The sequence below is a fragment of the Ailuropoda melanoleuca genome, chromosome 17 (assembly GCF_002007445.2).
Source record: "Ailuropoda melanoleuca isolate Jingjing chromosome 17, ASM200744v2, whole genome shotgun sequence".
NCBI lineage: Eukaryota > Metazoa > Chordata > Mammalia > Carnivora > Ursidae > Ailuropoda > Ailuropoda melanoleuca.
Genome location: NC_048234.1, coordinates 4557155 through 4582983, shown reverse-complemented (window position 1 = coordinate 4582983; position 25829 = coordinate 4557155). Strand labels below are relative to the sequence as shown.

Genomic DNA, 25829 nt, shown 5'->3' with positions numbered 1-25829 from the left:
AAAATATACAAACACTATGATATGTTTTCATTCAAAGGTTTTTCTCCAAGAACCTTTGAAAGTTATCTTTTGTTTTGATAATACTTCTTTCACACAGTTTAAGAATAAATGCGACTTAACTTTGACTTAGGACAAACCATTTGTTGGATTTTCAACTTCTGTTGCATTTCCTTTTTCCTTTATTACGTGATACCTAAATAATTTACTCCTAAACGGGGGATTATCTGTGCCTATTTAGTGTTTTCAATCTGGGCTGTGTCCTGAACGAACAAAGGCACCTTTTCATCCATCCGATTTTAATAATATTTGCGTCCAGTGTATCCATCTGATTTTAGTAATTTGGGCCAGGAGGAAAATTATACTAAATATTTGAGTTTTTAAAATAGGTTCAGGTTGTAAACCCACTGGAAACAGTTATTCTGCATTTCTTTGTATCACCGCAATGCCAAAAAAAAAATAATAATAATAATAATAATAATGTGGGAAGGGGGAGTAGAGAAAGAAAGCAAAGCAAAGCAAGTAGAAAAAAAGATTCTGAGCACACCGGGGCATGCCGAACGCTGCTGACTACAACACGAACTCCTCCATATTCGTCTACAAAGGCTCACAGCACAGAGGATGGAACAGAGGCTTACAACATCACAAGAAGTAAGCTCCCAACATAAGGCTTTCAAGTCCATGATCGGATCTCTCAGCGCCTTTGCACAGGACACAGGCGTGATCCCTACAGGCGGGGCTGAGGAAATAGGCCAGGCCAATGAGGCGCAGAAGTGTGAAACCAACAGGACAACGTCCACCCTCACCCTGGGACACTGTCCAGCTCTGTCTCTGCCCTCCAGGTACCCCGGTGCTGTGCTGCCACCAATAACCTCCAGCTATGAGCTCCGACGCTGAGATGGCCGTTTTCGGGGAGGCTGCTCCGTACCTCCGGAAGTCTGAAAAGGAGCGCATTGAGGCCCAGAATAGGCCCTTTGATGCCAAGAATTCTGTCTTTGTGGTGGATGCTAAGGAGTCCTACGTGAAAAGTACAGTGCAGAGCAGGGAAGGGGGAAAGGTGACAGTGAAGACTGATGCCGGGGCTGTAAGTAACACAAAGGAGGGTGGGAAGGCATAATTGATCCTTTTCTGCTACTCAGCTGATATGCACTGGCTCCTTCTTTTCTTAACAGACTGTCACAGTTAAGGAAGACCAAGTCTTCTCCATGAACCCTCCCAAGTACGACAAGATCGAGGACATGGCCATGATGACCCATCTGCACGAGCCCGCGGTGCTGTACAACCTCAAAGAGCGTTACGCAGCCTGGATGATCTACGTGAGCGCCCCCTTTTCTCTTCTCACTTTTCACTAACTTAAGTCCATGAACTATGTTAGCCAAACCCAATTAAAGACTAGTTTCCAATTTGGTTACTACAATTTTAAGACTAATATTTGGTTAGTGTTGTGAATTCTGATGTATTTGACACCGTGCTTGTGACAAGCCATCTACTTCGTGCTGAATTCATGGGCAGACGGAAGGAAACATACTGTGTAGGGCCCGAGTGGGCGGGAGGCAGCCAGGGAATGAGACCCTTAAGCCCTGGGAGAACTGACACAGTACTTGGGTCCCTCTCACTTGGCACATAAAGCAGTTATTTCCAAGGCAGATGAATGAGGTGACCGCAGACACAGCAACCGTGTCATTTCCCACAGACCTACTCGGGCCTGTTCTGCGTCACCGTGAACCCCTACAAGTGGCTGCCAGTGTACAACCCCGAGGTGGTGGCCGCCTACCGAGGCAAGAAGCGCCAGGAGGCCCCGCCCCACATCTTCTCCATCTCCGACAATGCCTACCAGTTCATGCTGACGGGTGAGTGAGTCCATAATTACAACCTGTAGAGCCATTTATAAAGCACATGTACAGTGATAACATAGAAGACACAGGCGGGACTTGGAGAATAAAATGTTCAGCACAAACATAATAGTAATAACAACAGTATAACAACAGTAATCCAATATGATTAGTAGTAGTATAATATAATAAAATTGGGGAAATATATTTAAAATGAAAGGGACCAGGGGTGCCTGGATGGCTCAGTCCGCTGGGAGTCTGACTCTTGGTTTTAGCTCAGATTGTGATCTCAGGATCTTGGAGTCGAGCCCTGAGTCAGGCTCCACACTCAGTGTGGAGTCTTCTAGAGATTCCTTCCTCCCCCCACTCCCTCTCCTTCTGATCCTCCCACCCCCTATGCACACTCTTTCTCTAAAATAAATAAAATCTTTAAAAAAAAAAAAAAGAATGAAATGGGCCAGTTTCAAAAGCATAGAGAATTTTGCTTAGATTTCTATGCTACAACCCAAACTAATGCTAATTCCAGATCAAAATTAACCAAAATTAGGAATGAACTATGCATTTTAATTATAGCTAGTATATCACCTCTCCTAAAAAGTAAGCTTTGAAAGCTCAGAGTACAAGTTATCCCAATTACTACACAAAACTCTGGACTGGCCGTTAATAACATGATTTTGAACTATGAACCAAGTGACTAAGTGAAGCATGGAGCTAGTTCTCATCTGATACTGATAAATTCCCATCTGTAGTACGGTGAAACAGTGCACTCATTACATATTCTGTCACACCAAAGGTAACAGGAGTGTAACACACTGACTAATCAGCCCATATTTGCTACTTATTTTAAAAATATTGTGAAAAAAGCAAACTAACAATTGATATAGGGTGTGTGTGTGTGTGTGTGTGTGAGAGTGGGGAGCTTTAAAAGACCATTTTGAGTTTACAAAACTTACAAGCTAAGTATATTTTTCAACATTATCTCCAATTTCTCTTTCACAGATCGTGAGAACCAGTCAATCCTGATTACGTATGTAGATTTCATTCCTTTCTTTCTACTGAATTTTTATCATTGTAGTGATTACTTAGATTCTGACTTCTTCCTCTGTGTGGACTCGACAGCGGAGAATCCGGTGCGGGGAAGACCGTGAACACTAAGCGTGTCATCCAGTACTTTGCGACAATTGCAATTACTGGAGAGAAGAAAAAAGAGGAACCTACTCCTGGCAAAATGCAGGTGGGTATAATATTCATCCCAGGATGGAAGAAATCCTAGGCTTGTAAAAATTGAGCTAAGGTACTTCAGAGCCATAGCAACCAATTGCAGGTGATGCCAAAATTTGGAAGACAACCCTTGGGTGGGCTGTGAGAAGAGAAGTGCTGCCAGGTGCAATAGATAGAGGTTCTCACAACCATTTATTAGGAGGGAAGCAATGGGCTTGAGGAATACAGAAATCAATACCATGTCACTAGAGTACCCCCTCCCCCAATTTGTCTTTCTTCTACTCACTTTAGTAAGCCCCGCTCACAAACTCCCTCTTTCCCAAATAAATACATCTTTAAAAAAAAAAATGTGTTAAGAAAGAAAGAAAGAGAAAGCCAGCCAGCCTCACCCAAAATTTACAGAATACTGAGAAGGGGAAAGGGAGGCAGGGGACGAAGCTGATGGAAAGTTATTTCAGGAGACTGCAACTCACCTTTTCTGCGGGTCTCTTTATCTGTCTTATTCATTGCTCTTAAGGGGACCCTTGAAGATCAAATCATCAGTGCCAACCCGCTCCTGGAGGCCTTTGGCAATGCCAAGACCGTGAGGAATGACAACTCCTCTCGCTTTGTAAGTCTCCAGGTCTTCCTTTGCACGTGAGGGTCAGCACGGACACTTCTGTGCATGTGGTCTCAGTATCTTTCCCATCTGTTCGGTCCAGAGCTAAAGAGAATATTTGTCTGCCTTTGAATATGTACAAAAAGTCTTCCTTTGCCTTTTTAAGGGTAAATTCATCAGGATCCATTTTGGGGCAACAGGCAAACTGGCTTCTGCCGATATTGAAACATGTAAGTTAATGAATATTAGTGATTAAAAATACTTTTCTTTGGGGCTATATACTGAAAATCTCGTTATCTATGTGGTGTGAACTTTTCAAATGCTTAATTTTCCACTGTGGCCTCTCAAGTGTGCTCAATCTGACCTTCTAGATCTGCTGGAGAAGTCCCGCGTTACTTTCCAACTAAAGGCTGAAAGAAGCTACCACATCTTTTATCAAATCATGTCCAACAAGAAACCAGAGCTCATTGGTAAGAAGTACCTGTGATTTTTTTCTACCAAGGAAGAATAAAAGCCCTTTATTCTAAGAAGTCCCTCTAAAATGTTTTTGATGACCAAAGTAATTCTATCTATACTTGTTCTTTTTCACGTGTACAGAAATGCTTCTGATCACCACCAACCCATATGACTTTGCCTTTGTCAGTCAAGGTGAAATTACAGTGCCCAGCATTGATGACCAGGAAGAGCTGCTAGCCACAGATGTAAGTAACAGGTGCAGAACAGGAAGAAGCAAACTCATTTTGCAGTATACAACACTCCCCTCTACAGAGTCAACAGCATTAGCGGAAAGACAATAAATAGGCAATATTGCCTTTCAGGCTTCCTTACTCTTGGAATTAAATTACAGAATATTTTAATGCCCCCACCCTATGTATCAGAAAGCTTTAAATGTCTGTAATAAATGTTAGGTCTTAGGCATTCCTTGGCTAGTTGGCTTTTTTTTTTTCCTCATTCGTCCTTTGGGTCAATTTTTGTACTCCAATAGTGATGTTTCTCTTATTTTATATCAGACCCTACATCCAATAACCTGGGGAAAGGACCTACAACATTTTTAGGTTTTTTATAAGAGAACATGATTATTTCCAGCTCCTCTATAGTCAGATGTAAACACAAATTTTGTTTCAAATGTCACTCTGGGGGCTAACAGTATTCCCCTCCCCCCTCTATGAAGCATTTGAAGAAATGGATTCTCTAACCTCAAAAAATTCTCTTTTTGGCCTCTGCGAGTCTTTACTTTTATTTTTGGAATTAAAGATTCTTTCTCTCTCCTCTTTTTTTTTTTAAGGATCATTAATCTTTGGCTTATTTTCTTTATACATATACTTTATACATAGTTCATGGGGTTTTTTCACTTTTCTGAACAGTCAACCTTCTTTGATTATTCTTTACTTTAATACCGGTAGGAATATCCCAACATTCCCAAAATGGGATTAAGAGTTGCTTACAAAAACACCTCTTCTCTTAAAATATAATTTTCGAAAAGTCTATAAGCTGTGTGCCTTCATCTAATAAATATCAGCTTTTACCGGCTTTACCTCATTATTTTTTTTTAAAGATTTTATTTATTTATTCGACAGAGATAGAGACAGCCAGTGAGAGAGGGAACACAAGCAGGGGGAGTGGGAGAGGAAGAAGCAGGCTCATAGCGGAAGAGCCTGATGTGGGGCTCGATCCCAGAACCCCGGGATCACGCCCTGAGCCGAAGGCAGACGCTTAACCGCTGTGCCACCCAGGCGCCCCTTTACCTCAATATTATTCATATGTCCAAAAGGGGTTAGGGAGTTGAGAAATAACCTCTAGTGTTGGAGGTTAAAAAAAAAAACACTGTAGTCTTGCTCCAAGACTTTAATAATATCTAGGCATTTTAAATAGGTCGAGTCAGTGAGCTGGAACTGAGGGTAAATAATCTGGAGAAAGAGTTATATAAGCAAACTCCCCCACCTTGTCTGATGCCCTGCCTCCACTGCATAAGCCTTTGCAAAGCCTAGCACGGGCAACTAAGAAGGTGATCAAAATCTAATAGAGAAAAATGACACACAATACTTCAATAAAAGAAGTTCTTTTCATAAATGTCTCTTCCCTGCATGAGTAACGATCAGGTGAAGTTCACTGCCAGGACTCTCATGGCTGCTGAGCTGTGACCTGATACGAGAGAGGGAAAACTCGGGGCGCCTGGGTAGCGCAGTCGTTAAGCATCTGCCTTTGGCTCAGGGCGTGATCCCGGTGTTCCAGGATCGAGTCCCACATCGGGCTCTTCCACTGGGAGCCTGCTTCTTCCTCTCCCACTCCCCCTGCTGTGTTCCCTCTCTCGCTGGCTGTCTGTCACATAAATAAATAAAATCTTTAAAAAAAAAAAAAAAAGAGAGAGGGAAGACTCAAGGGCCACTGCTCTTCCCCTCTTCCCAACCGCATCCATCATATCCGGGGAGGCAGGCTACGATGAGGCTAGGTCAACATAGGAGGAAAAGGAGCAAACAGATTTATGAAGCAAAGGAAAGCCATGAGATAAGAAACCTGTGGAGCAAGGCCCGGCTAATGTGGAGAAATAGGAAGAGTGTTGGCCTTGGCATCCAAAGCCCAGGCTCTGAGTCTTGGCTAGCTGAGTGTGGACAGGTCACATAAGATCTTCACTGTCCACATGACTCAGTGGGAAACTGACACACACCTACTGATGCTGCTTTGTGGAATAAAGTGCCGAAGAACAGGACTGCCTTTTGAAACCAGCAAAGTGTTAGTCAAGACATCATGAGAAGGGAGGAAGGCAGGCCCCAGTGTCCTGAGGGCGTCTGCCACGGTGATGACTGGGAACTGATTTAAATTCAACCCTTTCCACAGAGTGCTGTGGACATCCTGGGTTTCAGCACTGACGAAAAGGCGGCTATCTACAAGCTCACGGGGGCCGTGATGCATTATGGGAACATGAAGTTCAAGCAGAAGCAGCGGGAGGAGCAGGCCGAGCCCGACGGCACCGAAGGTACCGCCCCCGCTCACATCCTTCGGTTGACAGAGCTGACACGATCAAGTCCTCAAGGGCAGAGGCCAAGTTTTCACTTTCTTCACCTATCTGATGGCGGGGAGAAGTATAAGGAGACAGAAATGACACACTGCATGTTTTACAGGACTGAGATTTGTGGAGGTGTGATTTCTGCCCATTCCAATTTTCACTGACTTACTATAAGCTAGTATTTACAATCTGATTAAGACCTTTTTTATTCCGGTCAATAATTTACGTGCCCACATGCACTGTAAGAAAAAAAAAAACAGATCAGAATTTTCCTGTCACTCCTCCTCTAGGTTAGAATTTTTCAAATTATTTTTATCTGTGGTCTACTTTAGCTGTATTTTAAGTATCGCACGGAGCATCAATTCCCCATGTTCCAAATTATCCTCTCAAAAAAAAAAAAAAAGACTAAAATTAGCGTGGTGACAAATGGTTTTGTCACATTTGCACATATTCCTCTTCAAGCAAAACTTTTTTTTCTCTGTCATTACCCTTCAACACCTTAAACTGTATAAGCTGTGGTCAGTTTCACCATTCTCGCCTCGTTCACGCAGTTGCTGACAAGGCGGCCTATCTCCAGAGCCTGAACTCTGCTGACCTGCTCAAAGCCCTCTGCTACCCCAGGGTCAAAGTCGGCAATGAGTACGTCACCAAAGGCCAGACGGTGCAGCAGGTAAGCATGACTTAAACCCGTGATTTGTTTGAGCCACCAGAGACCCAAGGCTCCGTCACTGTGTTCAATTCGAAACCAAACTACCACTGTTCCTAAAGGTATACAACTCGGTGGGCGCTCTGGCCAAGGCCGTCTACGAGAAGATGTTTCTGTGGATGGTCACCCGCATCAACCAGCAGCTGGACACCAAGCAGCCCAGACAGTACTTCATCGGGGTCTTGGACATCGCCGGCTTTGAGATCTTTGATGTGAGTAATGAGCTGACAGAAAATGAGCAAATGCATATTCCCAGTCATTTGATCCAGCTTGTTAGAGCATTCAAAATTATCTTTACAAAAAGTACAAAATGGAATTTGTGGGAAAGAAAGGTCCCTGGAGAGATGTGAAACAAGTAAATTAGTATAAAGAGGAAAAGAGAGAGCATTTTATTCTTTCGAGTCTAGAAGTCTCAGAGAATGGTCTGTGAAAGGTTAATAAATATTCAACATCTATCCTGGATCCAAATGGAAACGCTTTCTTAAATTACTCTAAGGAAATATTTAAAAGATGTCCTTATTTAACAGCATTTGGCCTAATGATTTCATGCAAAAAGCATAGTATTTGAGGAGTCATGACACTGAGAACCATGTCATATGGTAAAAAAACAATCTGAACGTTTGTAATTTAATAAACCAAAATACCTTAAACACAGAAGAAGCACTTAAGTCATGAGTAACTCCCTACATTTCTCTTTTTCTGTAGTTCAACAGCCTGGAGCAGCTGTGCATCAACTTCACCAACGAGAAGCTGCAACAGTTCTTCAACCACCACATGTTCGTGCTGGAGCAGGAGGAGTACAAGAAGGAGGGCATCGAGTGGACGTTCATCGACTTCGGGATGGACCTGGCCGCCTGCATCGAGCTCATCGAGAAGGTCCGTAAGACTTTTCCAGCCTTCAGGACATGAAAAACAAATTGTCCGCCTCCTCATGCTTAACTGCAATCCCAACTCTCAAAGAACAAGCAGTGGTGTTTGACAACAGGCTCGTGTAATCTGATCAGTTGTCTGGTGTGTCTCAAGGATGTGTTGTTACTCATGAATAGTTTTTCATAGAAAAATGACTTCAGTGCTACAAACATGTACACAGACACAGGGATGCACATTTCTCCCTCTTATAGCTTCACTCTCCCTCACGTGCACAGAAGAAAGGAATGAAATTGCAGCTAGTCCTCTGAGTACTGTCATTGATCCTGGCAATTCCATGACGGTGTGTCATGCACGGATCATCCTTCATGGGTATCAAGGCAGGATGGAAGGTAGCTCTTCAGTAGTCGCAGGCATTAAGGCTCTGATAACTACTGAATAAACACCAAACCTCTATACAGTCTTCCCTGGAAAATGAACCCGATTTTCCTCTATCAAGGAGGTGGGGCAATAAATCTATCAGTGTTGAACATGTTAAAACTCATCAAGCAATCATTAAATGCTTTCAAATGTGTATTGGGAACTCATCGTGTACCTACAGATACCAATGAAGTATATGGTTATATGTGAACACTACCCTAAGCAGTGGGAAAGGAAAAGCAAACACAACTGCCTTCTATGAAAACTTCAGACACTCATGCCAAAATCCATAAAAATATGAAAAGATGAGAGTGTCACACCAGACTAGGTCTACCCAATTTAAGGAAAACAATTTTAATTCGGTGATATACTATCTCTGCTATTCACGAAAATGACACGGTACTCAGTTCCTGGAACATTGAAACAGTTTTGGGGAGACAATTTGTGACTGAAGCAAAATCATCGACATTGGATTTTCTATCAGTCTTTCCTATCAAACTTTCCACTGAAAGGAGTCAACCTGCTTACAAAGCAAAAACAAATTATCATCACTTAACTCCACCATGGGGGGAACACAGCTCAGAGTACAAAGGGTTCTAATGATACAACACAAGACGCTCTTTCCTCCTGGGAATGGATAATTTTTAATCATTATCTGTATTTCTCTCCTCTTCATACTTTTGTCTTGTCTGGATTTGAGGTAAGGAAGTTACATTGTCAGGACGGAAGAAAGTATTTAGATCTATACATTTATGGGATAAAGAATTCAGCTTTGGAATGGTAGTTTTGGAATTTAATTTTATACTCTGAACATAAAAATTGCCAAATGGCACATATGGGCTTCTTTTTTTTTTTTCTTAACGGAGACTTTCTAGAAAACATATGTCCCATATGTCCATGGTACATGACTGTTTCACATCTCAGTAGCAGAGAAGAGGCAATAAAGTAGAATCATGCTTATTTAATTTCTTATCATCCCTTCTTCCGGAACATTTTCAGGTTTCCACCAAGAACATAAAGTATTGGAGCATATTTTTCTGAGGAACTCATTATTATCATCCCTTTTTTCCTACTCTCAGCCCATGGGCATCTTCTCCATCCTGGAAGAGGAGTGCATGTTCCCCAAGGCCACAGACACCTCCTTCAAGAACAAGCTGTATGAGCAGCACCTTGGGAAGTCGGCCAACTTCCAGAAGCCCAAGCCTGCCAAAGGCAAGGCCGAGGCACACTTCTCTCTGATCCACTATGCTGGCACTGTGGACTATAACATCGCCGGCTGGCTGGACAAGAACAAGGACCCCCTGAACGAGACCGTGGTCGGGCTGTACCAGAAGTCTGGAATGAAGACCCTGGCTCTTCTCTTTGCTGGGGGACAAAGTGCTGAAGCAGGTCATTCTTAATATCATTAGTATGTTCACAGAGTGAACTGAACTATACAATATAGACTTAATAAAAGGAAGTGTATTTAGTGTGTAGGAAAAAAAAAAGGAAGTGTATTTAGTCTTATGGTCATAAGCTTTCAGAGCTAAAATGACACTATGGATCATTTTGTCCATGGCCTCATTTCACCAATGAGGAAACACAAACTCAGAGGCTAAGTGACTTGCTCAAGATCATACAGTTCATTTCTACTATTTTAATAGTATTGGTCCCTTCAAGGATTCAGCTAAGCTGGAGATGAGGAAATCCTTTGTCAAGGCACTAGTGCTTGAGGAACTGAAATTCTGTTCTCCCAAGTCCTCTAAGACCAGATGTGCAGTTAACAGTATAGAAGCACAAGCAAACAGGAAGTGGGACTTCCCTGCAGGTTAGTAGAGGCTCACCCACCTGGTAGCAAGCACGCAACTTGCCTGTTCTCTGGGACCTGTGTGCACTAAGGCAGCAGTACTACTCTGTCTCCTGGGCACTTCCTTCAGGGGACGCACATTGCTAATTTGAAGGAAAGGAATCCCATCCCTTCCCCACATCTACCCTTTTCATCCACAGTTCTTTTACTGTTGTTGTTTTCTTGAATACCTATAAATGTGAGCCCATGATTTTCCTTATCTATAGCCAGCAGAAAGATACAGAAAGAAAAACAGGAATGATACAAGTGAACAAGTGCAAATTTAAATTCCAGAAGGAATTTTGGCAGTCCTCGTACCTATCGATAGTATTTCCGAAGCTGTTGCAAATAGTTTTAATTTTTCTATTTTATTTTTCAGAAAGTGGCGGTGGAAAAAAAGGTGCCAAAAAGAAGGGTTCTTCTTTCCAGACAGTGTCAGCCCTTTTCAGGGTACAGTATATTCTTGAATGCCAAAAGATTACTTCTGTAACAAAATTAAATTATCATAACTTTTAAAACCTTTTTGAAAGAAATCTATGGTGAAACTGAATAAAAGCAGTGTTGTACAAAGGGAAATGAAAAACACATTAGGAGAAATTTAACCAAAAGAAAACCCATAATGTGGGTTCAAACTTTACAATAAATGAACCAGTTACTCTTAAAACTCCAAATCTAAAAGATCTAGAGGGGAACACATTTCACATGAAATCAAACCCTCTCTTAAAGGCAACCACTCTCATCAGTTACATTTACTTTATTCGTGAAATGGGGCACATTCACTACAGATCATTGACAGGGACTCTCATGCAACAAAAAGTGACTTCAGAACTTTGAATATGGTTTACAGGAAAATTTAAATAAGCTGATGACCAACCTGAGGAGCACTCACCCCCACTTTGTACGGTGCATCATCCCCAATGAAACTAAAACTCCTGGTAAGACATTTGTGACATCCAAGTAAGACTCCAGTGTGACTTCTCATTAGACTATTATAAAGAAAATACACTTTTTTTTTTTAAGGGGCCATGGAGCATGAACTTGTCCTGCACCAGCTGCGGTGTAACGGGGTGCTGGAAGGTATTCGCATCTGCAGGAAGGGGTTCCCAAGCAGGATCCTTTATGCAGACTTCAAACAGAGGTTTGTGTCTCATTATTCCTTCCTTTCAAAGTGCTAGCCTAGAGCACTATCGCCACGCAGCTCAAACATCTTTTAACTTTTCCTTGAAACTGAAATGCAGTCATTTGAAAGATGATCATAAAAGAATGAAGGCTTGCTTTATATTGCCATAAGTTTTTAAACATATTTTCCCAAGGTTCACCTAAAGCACTGTTGGATTATTTTAATGGAATTTGTTTTCTCCAAAACTCAGTCTATCATTTTCTCAATGATAGCTACTAACAGTTCCAGTAAGAAGAAAAACCACACTTTTATATTCTTTGCATTCTGATAGATACAAGGTTCTAAATGCGAGTGCCATCCCAGAGGGTCAGTTCATTGACAGTAAGAAGGCTTCTGAGAAACTTCTAGGGTCTATTGACATCGACCACAACCAGTACAAATTCGGTCATACCAAGGTACCACCAACCTAAATCTCTGTCATCATTTCATTACCTTTGGACTTTCTCACGAGTGGAAATAACATATTTAGCTTGTTATTTGCCAAGGTTTTCTTTAAAGCTGGCCTGCTGGGAACTCTAGAGGAGATGAGAGATGAAAAGCTGGCTCAACTCATCATACGCACCCAAGCTGTGTGCAGAGGGTACCTGATGAGGGTGGAATTCAAGAAGATGATGGAGAGGAGGTGAGGGACCAAGTCAAAAGTCCTCGTTCTCTGCGTTGTCATGGTTGAATCCGACACAGTCATTACTTCTGTTGAGTGATGGTCACTGTCCACGCTGTTCCTTATTTGCGTCTTTGTTCTCTTCTACAGAGAGTCCATCTTCTGCATCCAGTACAACGTCCGCGCCTTCATGAACGTCAAGCACTGGCCCTGGATGAAGCTGTATTTCAAGATCAAGCCCCTCCTCAAGAGTGCGGAGACAGAAAAGGAGATGGCCAACATGAAGGAAGAGTTTGAGAAGACCAAAGAAGAGCTGGCTAAGTCAGAGGCAAAAAGGAAAGAGCTTGAAGAGAAGATGGTAGCTTTGATGCAAGAGAAAAATGACCTGCAGCTCCAAGTTCAATCTGTGAGTGTCATCCACTGCACAGCTCAGACACTTCTTATCCTTCACACACTGTGGGAGTGGATATGAAAAAGTTTTAGCTTAGGGTTTTTGAATGAATGGTTTCCACTAAAACATGTGCTGTAATTGTCTGTCATTCAAAAATACTCAGACTCAGACCTAAAGAGGCAACAGATGCAAAGTCATCGATTATGCTGTGTATGTTCCTACGCACATTCATATGCAGTATGGTCATCAGTGAGCACAGTCATAAAGATGTCCACAGACATTTTCCTTCCTTTATAGAACCTTCTCTTAGATGAAACGGTTCTTTGCTTAGTGAATATCTCTGTACATAAATAGAAGTTGTGTTGTTCTTACGATGTCAGCGAAAAGGCTAAATTAACTAACCCCCTCCAATGTGAGGAAACAGAGTCCTAGAATTAATACGTGACTATTCCAAAGTAGCACTGGGACAGATTTTACCAAAAGGCTAGATTCCCTGATCTGACCTTCCACACACGGATAGCTGGAGGAAATCTGTTATTATAATCAGTGCATTAAAATTACTAACATTTTGTCCATTAGACTTTTTAAAAGTTGGCCTATGTGTTGACCAAACTGGTTGAATCATTGAAGTATCCACCTTTTAATAAATTATTGTGTGTTTGCAGATACAGCTTAGACAAGTGAAATTGTTTCATTTCTCCCGTTAGGAAGCAGATGGCTTGGCTGATGCAGAGGAAAGATGTGATCAACTGATAAAAACCAAAATCCAGCTGGAGGCCAAGATCAAGGAGCTAACTGAAAGAGCGGAGGATGAGGAAGAGATCAACGCCGAGCTAACGGCCACGAAAAGGAAACTGGAGGATGAGTGTTCAGAGCTCAAGAAAGACATCGATGACCTTGAACTGACCCTGGCCAAGGTTGAAAAAGAGAAGCATGCCACAGAGAACAAGGTACCATCATGACCCATTTTAGAGTGTTTACAAGTAGTAGCTTGTTTGTTACTGAAGTACTTTAATTGAAAGATTAATCCTATAGTCACTGAATATGAAAGGAAAGTACTGTCAGATTTATGTCATCTCCTTAGTCTTCACCATTTCTATTTACCTTGACCTTTATCCCCCATACTTTTCAGTGAGGTGAGCCTGACTTAGCATCTTCTCTCCATTTTCCATCTCAGGCTAACCCTGTCCTAAGCTTGTTTTTCATCAAGATGATAGATGTCACTAACATTTCTATAATCTGTTCAAATCTAAGGTGAAAAACCTCACGGAAGAGATGGCAGGCCTGGACGAAACCATTGCAAAGCTGACCAAGGAGAAGAAGGCCCTCCAAGAGGCCCACCAGCAGACCCTGGATGACCTGCAGGCAGAAGAGGACAAAGTCAACACCCTGACCAAGGCTAAAACCAAGCTAGAGCAGCAAGTGGATGATGTAAGTGTGTGAAAAATACAGTATTTCCTCTCAATATTAAAAAAAAAAAACAGTTGTGACATGCAATTGTCTATAATGCTCACAAGCCTTTCACTGTGGCTTTGAAAATAATAATAAAAATTCCCATGCTGATTGGTGTATCTTTTAAAATTCTCCTGTGTATCTTTGATGGCTAGTAACATATGGCTCAGTGCCTTAGGACTGAAATAAATAAAGACCACTATATATTTAGCTTGAAGGATCTCTGGAACAAGAAAAGAAAATCCGAATGGATCTAGAAAGAGCAAAGAGGAAACTAGAGGGAGACCTAAAGTTGGCCCAAGAATCCACAATGGATGTAGAAAATGACAAGCAGCAACTCGATGAGAAATTCAAAAAGTGAGTAACCTATTTGTTGTCTGTCAATTAAGGTGAAATAGATGTTTTAAAGATCTCTAAAATATTACTTCAGAGCACACAAGGAAAAAAAAGACATCTTTGATTTTTTTATTTAACGAAAATGGTACGTTACTGACTTGTAAAAACATGTACTACTCACGTCCTCAACACAGCAGTATAAAGGCATTCCACCCTACCTGGGAAAGAAAACTGGTAAGAGAATTGATGGAGAGCTTATGCATTGCTCCCCTAACAGGAAAGAGTTTGAAATGAGCAATCTGCAAAGCAAGATTGAAGACGAGCAGGCCCTCGCAATGCAGCTACAGAAGAAGATCAAGGAATTACAGGTGAGTCGGACCCCCCACCTCTTCTGCACATTCCAGGAATCACAACGGCCAGGAGCTGGCATTCACGTTGATGTGTCACCCCCAGGCCCGCATTGAGGAGCTGGAGGAGGAAATCGAGGCAGAGCGGGCCTCCCGGGCCAAAGCAGAGAAACAGCGCTCTGACCTCTCCCGGGAACTGGAGGAGATCAGCGAGCGCCTGGAGGAAGCCGGCGGGGCCACTTCTGCCCAGATCGAGATGAACAAGAAGCGCGAGGCCGAGTTCCAGAAAATGCGCCGGGACCTGGAGGAGGCCACCCTGCAGCACGAAGCCACGGCGGCCACCCTGAGGAAGAAGCACGCAGACAGCGTGGCCGAGCTCGGGGAGCAGATCGACAACCTGCAGAGGGTCAAGCAGAAGCTGGAGAAGGAGAAGAGCGAGCTGAAGATGGAGATCGATGATCTCGCCAGTAACATGGAGACAGTCTCCAAAGCCAAGGTTTTTATGAACTTGTCCCCTTTTCATTTTATTCGCAACGATTCAAAATGATAGAGTTTATATATGAATATATCTAATTGTACAAACTTTAAATGTTATTTTTTTAATTTAAATTCCATTAATTAACATAGTGTATTATTAGTTTCAGAGGTAGAGTTTAGTGTTTCATCAGTCTTATACAACACCCAATGCTCATTACACCACGTGCCCTCCTTAATGCCCATCACCCAGTTACTCCATCTGCTACCTCCTCCCCTCCAGCCACCTTCAGTTTGTTTCCTATGATTAAGAGACTCTTATGGTTTGTCTCCCTCTCTGATTTCATGTTGTTTTATTTTTCCCTACCTTCCCCCGTGATCCTCTGTTTTCTTAAATTCCACATAGGAGCAAGATCATATGGTAATTCTCTTTCTCTGATTGACTTATTTCACCTAGCATAATACCCTCTACTTCCAACCACGTCACTGCAAATGGCAAGATTTCAATTTTTTGATGGCTGAGTAGTATTCCTGTGTGTGTGTGTGTGTGTGTGTGTGTGTGTACACACCACATCTTTATCCATTCATCTGTCAATAGACATTTGGGTTCTTTCCATAGTTTGGCTATTGTGGACATTGCTGCTATAATGTTATCTCACTTTAAAATTATTCCTGTTATGCTTATTAAGCATCACTATATTGAAATGAATCATTCCAGTCTTCCTATGTGATTTGCAGAAATCACATTAACTTTTATCACTATGACCATGAAAGAGTGCAATTCCAGAAAAAAAAATTCTCTAAAAACCATACTCCATATGATGCAGAATTTAAATGATGGTCATGTTTTCCAAAGACAACAATCTAGTTTTCATAAGCATTTATTTATTCATGTAGCCCAAATTACGTGTCTCTACATTCAAGGTACCATGCAGGGCTTTGGAGTGGATAGAAAAGAATATACAACTCAGCTCCTTTCCACAAGTAATTATCTCCAAAACCAGACTTCAGATAAAAACGTACATCTTTCCCTGTTTTCTACTTCCCACCACAGGCAAACCTCGAGAAAACGTGCCACACCCTGGAGGACCAGCTTAGTGAAGTGAAAACGAAGGAAGAGGAACAACAACGCCTCATCAATGAGCTGTCAGCCCAGAAGGCTCGTTTACACACAGAATCAGGTCAGTGGGCGCACGCAGCCAACACGCAGAGAGCCAATGAACGAAAGGCGAGCCTCCACTTGTGAACACCTCTTGAACACCCATCATTTAAGCCACACCTGCCCATTTATCATTCGTCATTCCTTCTCCTTTTTATTGGGAAATGGTAAAAAGGATGATTATAAGCTATAACTGGAAGAAAATTAAGCTTCCTGGGCTGAGATTTTGGCTGCCTCAGCATTACTCAAAAAAAAAAAAAAAAAAAAAAAAAAAAAAGAAAAAAAAAGAAAGAAAATTGTAAAATATCAAAGAAAGCTTACATTTTTGAAAAAGCAAGAAACAACCCTTTCAACCACACCAAAGTTTTTGAGCTGTTCTTTTCATCATGGAGTAAGAAGAGTTCTAATGTTATTGCATTCTTTAAATTAGTCTTCGTCTAGACGACAGAACTAAATCATTCATGTTTTGTCTTTCACAGGTGAATTTTCACGACAGCTAGATGAGAAAGAAGCTCTGGTGTCTCAGCTATCACGAGGCAAACAAGCATTTACACAACAGATTGAGGAATTAAAGAGGCAGCTGGAAGAGGAGTCTAAGGTGAGAATTCTCTGAGACTTTCAATCACTTGAACTTTGCAGCATGACACACTATTAAACTTCACTTACGGAATATCAATGACCAGAACATAAATGTACAACGAACACTTTTTGGTTGGTCCAGGCCAAGAACACCCTGGCCCACGCCCTGCAGTCCTCCCACCACGACTGTGACCTGCTGCGGGAACAGTATGAGGAGGAGCAGGAGGCAAAGGCAGAGCTGCAGAGGGCGCTGTCCAAGGCCAACAGTGAGGTCGCCCAGTGGAGGACCAAATATGAAACAGATGCCATTCAGCGCACGGAAGAGCTGGAGGAGGCCAAGTATGGGCTCTTAATGATGGAGGTAGAAAGAAAAGTTTAAAAGCAGTGAAGGAAAAATAAGAAGAAGAAGGAATATTTCAGGCATGAAAATAGGAGGAAAATTTCAGCCTATCTGATTATACGGTGGTGGAAACCACCATCTTCTCCTTACAGACCAGTCATGTTCACTGAAGAATGGGCCAAGACCACAGCTCTCCCTGCATGTTGGTCTATTACAAAAATATCTTAAATTTCTTTCCACCAAAATGAGTTAAAAATTATCACCATACCCTTTATGAATTAAGTAGAATTAAGTACCTTCAATATAAGGAAAAGTGGAGACAGTGAGACTATCTGGTACATTATTATGAGTATTACAATTAACAATAGTCAGTTTATCCCTATCTAGAAGTTCAGAATAAGACTATCATACTCTGTCATTTAACTAACAACCAGTATCAATAAACTGATTCGCTACTTACACACACTTGTGGCATAAAACTCATCAAGTGTCACATGGAAGAAAAATAATCATTATGTTCTCCCAGTGAAGGAAGCTTCTCTAAATTGCATTTATCTCAGTAGTTCCTAGAATTAAACGGAATAAGGGGATGTGGCAAGCATTTCCATAGGGAACCCTCCAGGTAAGTGTGAACTGGTGAAGAAAGCAGTAAGGCTTTGGAGGGTATTTGGGAAATAAAATTCTGGAATAATATTTGCTGCCTGGGGCAGCAGACCCAGAAAGTTCGTGATTACTCATATGACCTCATACACGTCACTTTGGGCCACAATTTCATTTATGCAGGGGACCAAAAATGTTAAAAAATGCTTAATGACACTATCCAGTGGTAGAATGCTTTGGTGATACACTTCCAGTTCATGGCTGTCATGTCCTCATATTGTTCGCTCAGCTGATGTGGGGAGGGCTGTGGTCCTGCCTGTTCTTCAATGGACAGGCACTGGTCTGTAAGGAAAAGATGGTGGTTTCTACCACTGTATAACCAGACAGGCTCATTCATTCTCTCTCTCTCTGTCTCTCTTTCTCTCATGCATGCACACACCACCACCACCACCACGCATACAAAAAGGCCTCGTGAGTATGTTTAATAACCCAACATAAAGATAAGAATTCACTAGGGAAAACCAAAGAGACAAAATGGGTACCGATAAGACATTTTAGAAAACTTTAACACTTTGTGGACAGAGGAGCAAAGAGCCTTGGGGAAAACACTCTTTCCTAGTCAGGAGCTTTATAAAGTTCACTGTGGTAGCTCTGAATCTGTTCTTGGTCACTCGCACTGACCAACGTTTCAGGAAGAAGCTGGCCCAGCGTCTGCAGGATGCTGAGGAACACGTGGAGGCCGTGAATTCCAAATGTGCTTCTCTAGAAAAGACGAAGCAGCGGCTCCAGAATGAGGTGGAGGATCTCATGCTGGACGTGGAGAGAACCAACGCCGCCTGCGCCGCCCTGGACAAGAAGCAGAGAAACTTCGACAAGGTGGCCCATGATGACCAGCTTCCTGGGGGAAAGTGGCCTGATTCTTGATGACAGCGGCTTAGTTCTGGTGTACTTCCAGGTCCTGGCGGAGTGGAAACAGAAGTATGAGGAAACTCAGGCTGAACTTGAGGCCTCCCAGAAGGAGGCCCGTGCTCTCAGCACTGAGCTGTTCAAGGTCAAGAATGCCTACGAGGAATCCCTGGATCACCTTGAAACCCTGAAGCGAGAGAACAAGAACTTACAGCGTGAGTCTCTGTAACCATTCTACCCCAACACGGTGGGGAGACATCTTTGCAAGTTTTCACTTTTCTCAACTGAATGTGTTTATTTTATTATTAACCTACAGAGGAGATTTCAGACCTGACGGAGCAGATTGCAGAGGGGGGAAAGCACATCCATGAATTGGAGAAAGTGAAGAAACAAACAGATCAAGAGAAGAGTGAACTACAGGCTGCTCTGGAGGAAGCGGAGGTACGCGCTCTGTGTGCTCACTTATGCATCACAAGTAAACGGAAAGATAACAGCAACTGAGAGCAGCTATCATGCCGCAGAGCTGCAGGGGATAACCCGTGTAATTCAGTGAGAAATACTGAATTGTTCCTTGGGAATGCAGAACAAAGAAGCTAAATTAAGATGTATGAAAGTCTGTGCATTTTCTTAATGCCTTCTTCAAGAAATCACCATATTGTGCAAAACAAACAACAACAAGCTCTTTAGGTAACAACCCAGAAAACAGCATCAAAGATGTGACCGCCAACTGACTGTCCCCCTATCCTAGGAATACAGGTTCCGCTTGCCTTTCCCGCTCCCAGAGGCTGCTCCAAAGACCTAGCCTTGAGACAGTGGTGGGGTGTTGAGAACACCTACACAGTATATGTGACTAAATCTACTTAAGGCTTCTTTGTAAACTTTTAAAATGTGGCGGGCGGATGCAGGGATCCATTCGTCTTCCCGCCACGAGCCTCTCACGTAGTTCCCTTTGCTCTTATTAAGCTGCCACCAGCAAGCTGGAGCAGCCTGCCTCTTCCTTTGGTCTTCTCCCTGCCCTCCAAGTACAGGCGCCAGTCTCAGATTATACCAGGGAAGATCCCGAGAGGGTCGTGAGCCAAGAGTCATCTAAATGTTGTTTTTTAAAAAGGGATCACTTGAGCATGAAGAGGGCAAAATCCTTCGCATCCAGCTTGAGTTAAACCAGGTGAAATCTGAGACTGACCGGAAAATTGCTGAAAAAGATGAAGAAATCGATCAGCTGAAAAGAAACCACATCAGGGTCGTGGAGTCGATGCAGAGCACCCTGGATGCTGAGATCAGGAGCAGGAATGATGCCATCAGAGTCAAGAAGAAGATGGAGGGAGACCTCAACGAGATGGAAATCCAGCTGAACCACGCCAACCGCCAGGCTGCAGAGGCCCTGAGGAATCTAAGAAACACACAAGGAATACTGAAGGTACACCGGGATAAACACACATGGTGTCATGCGATCTGGGTGTTAACTGTAATTTATATGCCATAAATCTAAATAACATGGTAATCAGTTGAAAATTTTACATACACAGCTAAAGAACAGCTTCCATCTGGAAAGTCTAAGACAAAGTTCACTTTGTCAACTGAAGAGAAGACACTGCACAAATCACTTCATTTCTATCATGTATATAAATGTATACATGTATATTTTTTAAATATACATATCTATACTTGTTTAATATATATAAAACATCATTAGACTAGCTCATCTCTGAGGATGCTTTCTTGATCCAACATTTTGTAGCTTTAGCCATGGTTATTTTTTTATGATTTAGGATCTAAAATATAACATCCTATTCTTTTGAGTGGATTTGCTACCTTAGGTTACAAAGAATTTGTCATTAAAGGGACTTGCAGATTTTCCCCCTCTAATCATACTCCAAGTTACTGAGAACAAAGTGTGCACATGACCCAAACATGTACTCACTTTAATGGAAGCATGAGTAAGAGTTTTTGCCTCTTTGTGTGTAGGACACTCAGCTACATTTGGACGACGCCATCAGAGGCCAAGACGATCTTAAAGAGCAGCTGGCCATGGTGGAGCGCAGAGCCAACCTGCTGCAGGCTGAGACTGAAGAGCTAAGGGCATCCTTGGAGCAGACCGAGAGGAGCAGGAAGGTGGCAGAGCAAGAGCTTCTGGATGCCAGTGAGCGTGTGCAACTCTTGCACACCCAGGTGAGGAGCAGGACTCTGGATGGGCAAACGCATTCCCTGAAGTTGAAGATAATTTGAGGGGATAAGCTTGTTTATAAAGCAAGGAGTAAAGTAACCTTGGCAAGGGTCCTTTCCTGAGGTTCTGGAAAACGTGTACTACTAAGACGTACTAGGGCGTAGCCAGTTCATGGGTGTATTTATGGGCTGACATTATCATGTTGTTTGAAGAAATTTAGAGTTCTAGAAACTTTCATAAAAAAGCACAGGCAGCCATCTACTAATAACCATAGATATGACACTAGTGGCCATCTCGTCTTTTGCAGCTCTAAGCTGCAAATAGATAAGCAAATAAAACAGAGAAAAAAGAATAAGCTACCAAGTTATTTTTATGTACCCTGTATGCACATGAAGCTAACTGCATGAAAGAAGCTCTTCAGCTCAAATTCACAGAGGCCATCATTACTGCTACTCAGCATTTGTTGTTTATAACCCACACGCTAAATAGATGGAGGTATATCCTCACAAGGCCAATAAGGAGCCATTACAGTATGCATTTATTGCCACGAAAAGGTGTTTACAATACGTGAAAAGAGCAACTTAAAAATAATATATAAAGCATGATCATTTTTGTTAAAAAATATATAGGAAACATCCAGAAGGATAAACATAGTGTTACCAATGGTTATCTCTGGATACTGAAAGTACAATAATTATTCTTTACCTCTTATTTTGCTAATTTGTATATTCTATTTTTTACAATAAACATATATTACTATATATTTTTTAAAAATTGCAATATAAGGGAATAGCCATCATGGAAATGTTAAAATCACATACTACAAATAATTTTAAATTCAAATTAAAAAACAACATTTTTCTTACTCATTTTTAGTATCCTTGAACTGGTTAAGTATTTCAAGTACTATCAACTTCCCAAAATGTAACAGATTCTTGGATCTTTTTTGTACTGAAAATGATGCTACTTATGCCCTTTAAATATAAAGCCAACCAAACATGAACGAACAACTAAAAATTAATAATCCATTTTCCATGAGCTGTGTGATGCTACATGGTACAGCATTTTAAATTTTTTCTTGGGTCAGGATTGTGCTTCAGGCTTACAAGCAGCCGCTGATAATAGTAGAACATCTTTGGTATCAAAAATCAAATTCTGCCTGGAAGAATTTCAGAAAATGTTCATTAACAGAATTATGGATAAAAAGAAGAGAGGGCATAACTTAGAATCAACTTTTGATTTGGTGTTTATTCTGAATTTTTCCTGGGTCAAGAATTTTTGCCTATATACACTAGTCAAAATGACAATGTAAGTAGAATATAATTAAATGTGCTTCCCTTTCTTTTTTTATTAATTTGAAACAGAACACGAGCCTGATCAACACCAAGAAGAAGCTGGAGACAGACATTTCCCAGATCCAGGGAGAGATGGAGGACATTGTCCAGGAAGCCCGCACCGCAGAGGAGAAGGCCAAGAAGGCCATCACTGATGTGAGCAGAGTGCAGCACAGTGGTGGTCAAACTTGAATCCTGATGTGCTCGCTCAGCTCTCTCAACGGGTTTTGTTTTACTGCTCACCAGGCAGCCATGATGGCCGAGGAGCTGAAGAAGGAGCAGGACACCAGCGCCCACCTGGAGCGCATGAAGAAGAACATGGAAGACGGTGAAGGACCTGCAGCACCGTCTGGACGAGGCTGAGCAGCTGGCCCTGAAGGGCGGGAAGAAGCAGATCCAGAAACTGGAGGCCAGAGTGGGTCCCCACCACTTCATTCAATTCCCGACCCGCTCATACAGCTATTTACAGCCAAACTGCTAAAAGCCTTTGTTCTCTTCCAGGTGAGGGAGCTTGAAAATGAGGTGGAAAATGAACAGAAACGCAATGTTGAGGCTGTCAAGGGTCTTCGCAAACATGAGAGGAGAGTGAAGGAACTCACTTACCAGGTGACCCACCTTTCCATATTTCTCAGGCCTACTGCTCTCAAGAAAATAAAAATAATGAGTCGTTTTCAAGTAACAACACTATGTGCTACCTCTTTCACTTCAGACGGAGGAGGATCGCAAGAACGTCCTCAGGCTGCAGGACTTGGTGGACAAATTACAAACCAAAGTTAAAGCTTACAAGAGACAAGCTGAAGAGGCCGTAAGTAGCTTCACAATGAGAGAGAAAAGTTCAGGAGAAGGCCCAAGTTTTGTGGAGCCTGGAGTTTATAGAATTTCAGAGTCTTTCTTTAAGGCAAAAAAAGTACAAAATTAGAAAATGAATATTTGGAATGAAAAAATTTTACCAGTAATTACTGAAGCCCTAGAGATTCAGGTGCATTTCCCCTAAGACCTCTTTAAGCAATTTTCCAGACATGTTAGTATCGAAAGGTTTTTTGGTTACAACCCACTTCCCTCCCTATCTAGAACACTCCACCACTCCCAGAAATCTCCAGCACTCACAGGGGCTGCATGAATGAGGGCTCTCAAGTCTAAGCTCTGTTAAATGACTTCACAATAAATCCATCAGAATATTTCTTTTTCATTTGGCTCCTTTCTCATCTTATCATCTCTCTCATCCTGTTAACTCAGAAACTTTCCTTAAGGTTCTCTGCACCCAATACTATCACCATGCCTCCTTTCTAAAGTTTGTCTTGTAGATGCAGATTCCTGCTACTCTGATCTCCCTGTTGTCACTGTAGCATCTGAAGTTTGCCAGGAAGAGAATCAAGTGAGAGAGACTGAGCAGGGGGCATTGCAAGCCCACTCATTCAGAGGGGACTATGTGGGATGCCTCACCCCCAAATAAGTACATGACCAAACAGCAGAACCTTTTGCTTTCTCATTTATGAAGTAAATCCAGTAGCTGCTGCTAGTAACAAAGGCAGTGAGAGTCAGAAAGTGTCAACTTTTCTCGTTCTCTGAAATGCATTTCTTTTCTCAGGAGGAACAATCCAATGTCAACCTTGCCAAGTTTCGCAAGATCCAGCACGAACTGGAGGAGGCCGAGGAACGGGCTGACATTGCCGAGTCCCAGGTCAACAAGCTGCGGGTGAAGAGCCGGGAGGTTCAGACGAAAGTCATAGGTGAAGAGTAATTCATTCTTATGCTGAAAGGTGACCAAAGAAATGTGCAAAATGTGAAGTTCTTTGTCACTGTCGCATGTCACTGTAACATCAAGGCAATAAAATCTGCAGAGAATTTTCCCATCTAAAAATGCATGTCTCTCTTAATTCCAAGTTCCGTAGCGCTATGAGAACTAATTCGTTTCTTCAACACTTGTGAAGCTCCTAACTGTGCAATCACATAATGACAAAAAGGAGTGTGGTCAGTGAACCAAAGTTAATAGAAGGCAAATGAAATTCACTTCTCTGAGAGAATACAAAGGTGGTTAGTGCACCCCCAAATCCACTCAACCAATTCTACTGAGAACCAAGAGTGTGTACAGAAATGGACACCAGGGATAGGACAGTTGTCCCTGCCTTTGAGGAGCTCAAGCCAGCAGGAGAGACAGCAATTCAAACAGCTCCTAGAAGATGAGGAGACAGTTATCAGGTGAAAGAGAAACAGAACTGGTCATTCTAAGAGGAGAAAACAAGCATGAGATTTCAGAGTAGTTTGAGCATAGGCCCCACGAGCAAGGCCCTCAGATGAGGCCAGAGACAGAAGGGAAGGCCTGCCTACGAAGGGAACGGCCTCCTGCGTGGTGCTAAGGAATCAGGATATGCACGGACCTGGTCAGATTTCATGAGAAAGACGACTGACCCATCTCTGCCAGTAGCACAGAGGACAGAACAGGACAGGAAAGACCAGAGCCTGGAGACTGTTGAGGCTACAAAAATGGTCCAGATTAGAAGTGACAGTGATGGCAACGAACAAGAATGCAGTATGCAAGCAAGCTTCCAATACTGGTCCAAGGAAAGGACCGGAAGAGCCCTGAGGAGAAGTAAACCAGTTTCACGGCCTTCAAACCTCCCAGTTACCTTATGATTGTATGTTTTATTTCCTTTTGCAGGAAATTCTCTTCCTCTGAATCCCTCCACGAAAAGGCACAGAACTTCTTAGATAATTCTCAATTTTTACATACAAGTCTACTTAACAAGCCCAAGGAACCTGATTTTTCTTAGTACCATACCTATTTTAAGGAGGAATCAGGAAGGGAATTTATTTATGAATATCAATAGGAATGTGACTGAGATTATACCATAGCAATTGCCAGAGTGGTCTTTTCTTTGATACTTTTTTAAAGCTTACCATTTGGCTTCACTATGTAGATATTTTCAAAATAAGATCACAGAATCCCAATCTATTCTTTTATAGTGGTTCCTAACAAGGCAGCTGCTTCGAGGAATCTCCTTCCCCAGTGTGGGAATCCTAATTAGTAATGAGAAGCCTCCTTCCTGAGAAGAGGATTTAAGAGGGGTGAAAAATAATTAATAAGGAATATTTAACCTAGGCCATGATGAAGACTAATGAAATACTCTGCCAAAGGCAGGCATTTATTATCAAATTTTAATTAAACTCTGTAGAGCTAACCTATTGACCTCAAAAGCACAGGCCAATTGCTTTATTATTCTGTCTCCTAACTATTTAAATAATTGCTTATGTAGAGAGTTGGGAGTGGATTTCATTATGTACGGGCCAATTATCCTGGGGTCCCTGATTAAAGCAGCAAGGACTTAGAGTCACAGAAACTCTGATTAATATTCTTCCTCATCTTCCTCACAGATAAGATGATTTATAGACTTATTTCCTTCTCTCTCACAACAAAGCCACACATGAAAATCCAGAAATGCTTGTAATACTCTTGTCTTTCCTTTCACTGAAATGAGGGACCACTGAGATACGGGAA

The 25829-nt window shown here is 42.1% G+C and overlaps 1 protein-coding gene across 1 annotated transcript; it reads left to right on the top strand.

Annotated features, from left to right (window-relative positions):
- Nucleotides 1-877: 877 nt before the first annotated feature.
- Nucleotides 878-24074, top strand: LOC100483191 (myosin-4). The gene is given in 39 exon segments (XM_034647010.1): nucleotides 878-1081; nucleotides 1170-1313; nucleotides 1691-1847; nucleotides 2829-2856; nucleotides 2949-3063; nucleotides 3568-3660; nucleotides 3815-3878; nucleotides 4020-4118; nucleotides 4246-4349; nucleotides 6484-6622; nucleotides 7204-7322; nucleotides 7421-7570; nucleotides 8064-8234; nucleotides 9725-10034; nucleotides 10850-10920; nucleotides 11318-11405; nucleotides 11491-11608; nucleotides 11922-12045; nucleotides 12136-12272; nucleotides 12402-12657; nucleotides 13350-13592; nucleotides 13897-14073; nucleotides 14306-14451; nucleotides 14708-14798; nucleotides 14884-15273; nucleotides 16306-16432; nucleotides 16890-17008; nucleotides 17132-17328; nucleotides 18622-18805; nucleotides 18885-19050; nucleotides 19152-19276; nucleotides 19944-20252; nucleotides 20801-21004; nucleotides 22364-22489; nucleotides 22580-22656; nucleotides 22658-22748; nucleotides 22835-22939; nucleotides 23043-23138; nucleotides 23922-24074. Coding segments are annotated over 39 exon segments (5817 nt in total).
- The last annotated feature ends 1755 nt before the right edge of the window (nucleotides 24075-25829 follow it).